General features: G+C 49.3%; 1 protein-coding gene across 1 annotated transcript; it reads left to right on the top strand.

The window, feature by feature from the left end:
* Positions 1-3940: 3940 nt before the first annotated feature.
* FVEG_15087 (hypothetical protein) lies at positions 3941-6098 on the top strand. The gene has a single exon (XM_018904179.1). The coding sequence runs from the start codon at positions 5155-5157 to the stop codon at positions 5617-5619; it is 465 nt and encodes a 154-aa protein (XP_018746072.1). The 5' UTR covers positions 3941-5154; the 3' UTR covers positions 5620-6098.
* The last annotated feature ends 390 nt before the right edge of the window (positions 6099-6488 follow it).

The following is a 6488-nucleotide window of genomic DNA, read 5'->3' as shown; positions in this document are numbered from 1 at the left end:
GGGGGGCGGACTAGACCACGCCAAGCGGCTCTTTGTTTGCTATGGAGACAGACAGACAAATAGACAAATAGACAGACAGACAAACAGACAGACAGACAGACCATCAGTAGTCTAGCTATCTTGGTCTGTTTTACGAAGAGCGGTGGGATGAGAGCGTAGATACCTAAGTATGTAGGTGAGAGAATGGAGGATGCTCAGAGAGGGGAAAATCACAGACAGAGTCGATCCACATGGCTAGAGATGATATTGACCGCTATCTAGACAATAAGAGTAAGAGACGGGGCTCAGTCATGAATTACATCTTGAAATGCAGCCTTGCGGCATACATACATGCATGCATACCTACCTACAGACTACAGTGTGGTCCAGTGCAGGAGTGAACCGACCATGGCTGGCTGATGCAACGGGTAATGGAATTAGTTACAGTAGTTTCTGGAGAAGAGGGTAGAGAGGTTACCTTGCGGCAGGCTAAGTACAGTACAGATTGTAGAGACTAGAGACCGAGACTAGAGGCTAGAGGCTAGAGAGGAGGCTTTTTGCGGCTATCTATCAAACCGTTGACTTTTAGTGTTGATCACCCAATTCGAGTCAAGTCCAATGGCGTGCAATGTCTCGTCAGTAGCTAGCTGATTGTGCTGCGCGAGCGTGTGTGTGTACATACTGTACCTTGTCAAGGGGGGATGGGATGGGATGGAGGGCGAGAAATATTGAGAGACATTACTACACCTATTCTCCAGACTCCCCCCTCCCTCCATCGGACTATTACCACCGCCCCATACCCTCTCGACAAGGACATCCCCTGTAAATCCTTTTTCTTGTGTTTGAAAAATACCTAAGTTGAGGGTTTCGATATGGAATGTTGGTCTGAGCACTCTCTCTGAGGTCACCCACTCACTACCTTAGCTGTGAGGGCGGGAAGAGCACATGACCTTTGGCTGATGTGGTCAGCAAGACATGGGCGGTTTTGGTGGATTGTTGGCTGGATTCTGTAATCGATTTGTTGGTCTGAGCTCCGAGGTTTTGTTTGCTGGTGATGTAACTGTTGTGCTAGCAACTCGAGGCTACGGATGAACTAAGAGCCACGAGACGAGACGAGATCAGACCCTCGCCTCAGGTACGAGCCTCGGACTCGATAGAGAAGCGGACGATTATAGCCGTGACACTGGTTTGCAATGGTCCAAGCGGTGGACTACTAACTAACGTTAATAAACTACACGTTACTCTACTTGATATTGAAAAACCTGAGCTCAAACGCGTCTAAGAATAAAACGAAACATTCATCTATCTTCTCTGCCAAACTGATGATTCCCATGAATCGTGAGAGATGGCATGGTGTTTGCCGTCTTGCTGAATAAACGCGGCATTTTCGCCTTTCTCTAATCTTGAAAGATTGATATTACAGTGGATAGAGCCAGGGGTAGTAGCAATGACATCCCTTCTGCCGTCCATCACAATTCCAGGGACCCGGTTCACAACATTGTCTCCCCAGGCACTCACTGGAAATGCGCCCCAACGGCAGGGGATTAGGGCCAGGGCAGGGCTTGCCGGAAGAGCATGCATACGGTTTGGGATACTTGCCTTGGTGGGGAATACGGACGGATCAGGATCTGGATCTGGACATGAATAGGGGATCAGAATAGACACTGTAGCTAAGCAAGGGGGAGGGGGAGCTATTGGCCGACACCGCGATCAAGAGGGGGACAAACTTGAGGGGCGTGTGAGTGGCTGACTGGATCAGTGACTGACAGACTGAGAAGCTGTGATCTGATGAGGCGGCAAGGTTTTGCTTGGACTGTGCCTGGCCCTTAGGCGTAGTCCCAAAGACAAGACTGACTGGACGTGGAGGCTCGTAGGAGCTGGAAAAGAAGGGAGCAAAAGTGGAAACGAGTCAAGCGAGTTCGGCCAAGGGAATAGCCGTAGACTGTAGATGTACTAAAAAGGGGTGTGTGTAAGTCATTGTCTTTCTGTCTTAGTCTCGAAGAAGAGAAGCCTCGCAAGCCGTTGGTGATATGATTGTGACTCCGATTGTGATTGTGACTGCGAGAGACTAATAAAACATAGAAAGCGGGGAGGCAAGATATTGGTAATGCAAACAGTAAAGATCAAGCGGCAAGGGAGTCTGGAGCTGATGATACTGATACTGGTGCTGTACAAACTAGCTGAGCTGACTTGGGCTACTACCCATTGCCACCGAGACACGAGTTCTGATACGAGAAGGAAAAGGTTGGCTTTTGTCCACTGACTGACTGTTACGTGATCAAGTTGTGATAAGAGTTAAGACAGACGTTGCCTGCCGCTGTCAAAACGTGATTATGAGGCTATTTCCGTCGAGTCTGCCGCCATAAGGTTTACGGCACTCTAAGGAAACTCCCCTTAGAAGCTGGGGAATGTCGCGTTGGAAAAGTATTCGCCGAGTTGATGTTGATAAAGTTTCTGTGTCTCAGGTCGTGTCGAAGTTTCAGAGTCAATGATGAGTGTTCGAATTTGTTTATAGCGGAAGGGTTGTGATAATCAAAAGGGCAGGCAAATTGTGCGGCAATTGACTCAGACATGAACCAAATCTCCGTAATCCATGATGAACTGATGCAAAAAGCAACAGGCATGTCCCTGAAATGCCAGTGTAAAAATTAATATCCATTCTATTTGAAATGCTTGCACGGACTGGAATGCGGGTGGCCTCACAAAATACAGCCAGAGACATAAAAAAGGGGGGTTCAAGAGATGAGGCTATACATGCCAAACCACAAGATTGCAGTGGATCAAAACCGCTATGGACCGTCCCGACGGAACGAGACGATTCTCTGAGACACTGAAGAATGGAGGGAGGGAGAGGGAGAAATGCATCTGGTTGCAATACGAGTATCGTGTCTTAGACATCAATCTACTTTGATCATCCATCAGGCACTCGGGACGAAATTGTGATGAAGATGTTGCAGGGTTGTCTGCAGCAGCAGGAATGCAAATCAAGAGATATGGCAATATCTCTTGTCTCTCGGAGAAGTGGCTTCCAGCTGGGTAAGGTATGGAAATGCTACCTCGGAGCTACAACTACAGCAGTTGCGTTTCTACCTGACGATAACCTCCCCTTGGTGTTTCTGCCTCGTCACCACCAACAACTCTACTTGGTACACGCCCATACCCGACACTCTGGACTGGCAAATCCAAACTCGGTTTAAGCTTCTGCCACGCATAAAGTTAAAGCAGAAGAGGAAGAGAATAAAACTCTACGTTTTCAGCTGCGACCTTGCCTCCCGCGAACCAGGAAACCCGGATCGCCTCCCAGCTCGCGTATTCATCCCAGCTCGTCGGGACCGGGAGGGAGGGAGAGAGAGAGAGGCGCATGCGGACGTTTCTGTGCTACGTGGGGAACGAGATCTGGCCGAAAACGAATCTTCGTAAAGGGCGGTCGAGAGGCACTGGAATGTAAATGACGTCCTTTCCAACCCGAGACCGAGAACGAAAGGGTCCGGATGGCTTCGGAGCGGCTTCGGAGGTTCCGTGAACGGCTTCGGCGACGTGACTCTGCCCGCCCCCCTGCCTTTTGAGTCGGGTTCGGCGACCGTGATGGTGATGATGATGGAAAGGGGAAGGAGTTTACCGATCTCGACTTCCCGCTTCCGGACAACGGGACGTCACGGGATAACGGATGGTTCCATATTACAACGGGAAGGATCGAACTCTACTGCTCCTGCTATCTTTGCAAACTTGGAAGAGGCAACAGCAGTGCAAGTGCAGCTGAAAAGACAAGAGAACCCCACGGTAAACTCCGTTCTGGGCCATTGATTTCTATTTCCATCATCATCATCATCATCATCACCACCACCGAGAACTCCGCCTATCAGCAACTCCGGCTATGCCGTCTTCCATCACGAGACGAACAAGGGCCCTCTTCTTTCTACATCCGGCCGAGGGAGAATCATATCAGCCGAGAGGTTGTGGAGATGAAGGGGCGGTAAAGGGTAAAGAGTCCGAGAGCCATTCTGCTTCGTCTGGAATCACTCTGACGCCACGGCCTGGTCTTGAAGTTTATGGATACCCAACCGACTGGAACCGGGAAGAGCCTTCTCTGGCAAGATGACCGAGACGAGGGAGAGGAGTTTCCTGGATCTCCGCATGACCTACTTGATTCTTTCAGCTTGGGGATCAAGACCAGAGTATGCGCCTGGAATCGCTGACCTAGGACTTCCATATCCCCGAGCACAGATCATCAAGTTGACACTTTGCTACCAGTTCCGTCAAGACACGACAGGTCGCCTTAAGAGGAGACAACACAGGTGCTTGGGTCAGAAGTGACCACTCGGCAACTATGATCAAGTCCAACCGGACATCGAAACAATAGCCCTTTGGTTTCCATTGCTACCATCTTTCAGGCTTCTGCTGACCATAATTTTGTCGTTGTATCGTAACGATTCAAGTCTAAGTCCTTCCTCCGAGAATTGACCGACCTGTACCCAGCGGGCAGCTCATTTCTGCTTGACTTGTCAAAGGGGCCAAACAGTTTTGGCTTTGGCAGTCAAGCTATTCAGCTGTTGATAAGCCAAAACCTAGACTCGATCCCAGAGACCGACTCGGCGGCGAACGATTATACAATGGAACAAAGGGGAAGAAAGAAACAGTGTTTCTGACACGATCTGATAAATACAACACTGCTTAGTTGCAGTGTCCTTGCTGGGTTGTAGCTTGTGTTATTTCCAGTCGGATATTAGCTGGAAAGACATGGGGCTATACTCCGTAACCAATACCAGACTTTGGTTGACGCTCTCCTGTATTGAGTGACGCACCCAGAGTCACTGCATTTCGACTGTTCGGAATCCTCTCCTGTTGACTGTATCCACACAGCTTTGAAGAAAAGTCAGATGAATTGGTCGTGGTTGTCAGCTCGCTGTCTTGGTCTGGTTTAGACATTGTATGCTTGCAGACAAGAGTCCCGAGCTGCATTCTGCCATTAGCTTGTGGAGATCATACCTTGGGGGGACCAATGTAATTACTAAGTTGTTACTGCATATGTTCACAGTTGAAGCTGGTCAACGACAAGACGGTATCAAAAGTCTCGGCGACTTTGCTATTGATACAAGTTATGCAACAACACTTTGATAAGCACGGACCCCATACTTGCTGCTGGCCCTTCTTCTCGGCAGTTCTATCACTGCTTATATGGTTCATCAATGGGCTTTGATGCTAGTTGTTGCTTTACAATTTGCAAATTCTGATCGAGACAAGCGACCGATACGCACCTCCAGCAGGACTGGTCATTGTATCCCACAAGTCGTTGAATGCTCTACTGTCTATCATGTGTGGCAAGCTTTTGTCGGCCCAAAACCTCTATGTCTTCGTTTGATTCTTCTGGCTCGTTCCTTGCTCCTTGCCCGTCAGCCAAATTCCCTACAGGGCCTCAGATCAACCATTTGGTACCCTGTAACTTGTTTTCATCGGCTCATCGCGTCGGTTGCTGATACTCGACCTTGGAGCTTACCTTTCTTTCGATCCATTGCCCATGTCTACAGCCATTCTGGTTTCCACTTTCTTACGTTTCGCTTGGGCGACACTCGTCGCCTTAAGAGGACTAATGCGGCCGGGCCGGAGACCCGAAAACACAACAGCACGCTCCACACTGTGTGAGGGGGAAACAAGACGCCTGGCCCTTTTCTCTTCAATCAGAAACCGGTCAGAGTCTGTCTTTTTTCGAATGAGGTTGGTGGGCAAGTAGCGTTGAGTGATTTTCGTATCTAGACCCATGAGGCATCGCGACATGTCATGATGGGGTTTGTTGGCTGAAGAGAAGGGACGGGAAGGCCCGCGCGGGTAAAGAAGGGATGGAACCAACATATAACAGGGGGTGGCTTTTAGGGCGTCATGCAAGATGAGATGGGGCCAGGGTGCACTTAACTTTGGCTCTAGAGAGACCGTCTATGGGCTTGGTGTTGCGATTACACCGTCGTCAAGATCGAGACCGAAGGTGAATGGACCTATTGGGCGTATCCCTCAAGTTCCCGCATCAATGCAAGCTAAAGTGGTTGTCGCTCTGGCTTCGGGTTTGGCCGCCCAGCCTCCCCGTGGTTGGGCTGCATACGATGGGCCCGAGAGGACCCTCAAAATAGAACCGAGTCAAGAGAACAGACTCCCTTACAGACCATAAGGCTCGTAGTGAGTAATTAGCTCAACAGTAACCTAGCAATAGCCTCTTGATCTATCTGATTCTGTCGGAAATCCCGATTCATGAGCATGCCATAGCGTGTCGCTCATGAGTAACTTGGTCAATTCTCCCATGAGAGTCTCGATCAAGATGGAGATTCGCCATGTTCCCAACAACTACATACTCGATCAAAACTAGGGAAGTGTTGAATAGCAAGTCATGAAGCATCGATGGCAAGATCGAATCGATAGTGCGAAAGGGAGCCGGTGGACTTCAGCTGAAGATACACAGCTCGCTATATCCAGTCTATCTGACACGATCTCATGACTAGTGACGAAGTATTCTTATCTTGTGT

This window comes from Fusarium verticillioides, chromosome 6 (assembly GCF_000149555.1).
Source record: "Fusarium verticillioides 7600 chromosome 6, whole genome shotgun sequence".
NCBI lineage: Eukaryota > Fungi > Ascomycota > Sordariomycetes > Hypocreales > Nectriaceae > Fusarium > Fusarium verticillioides.
This window is presented reverse-complemented; position numbering and strand designations above follow the sequence as displayed.

Coding starts and splice junctions, on each gene's coding strand:
- FVEG_15087 (XM_018904179.1), top strand. CDS start 5,155: ATGGTTCATCAATGGGCTTTGATGCTAGTTGTTGCTTTACAATTTGCA.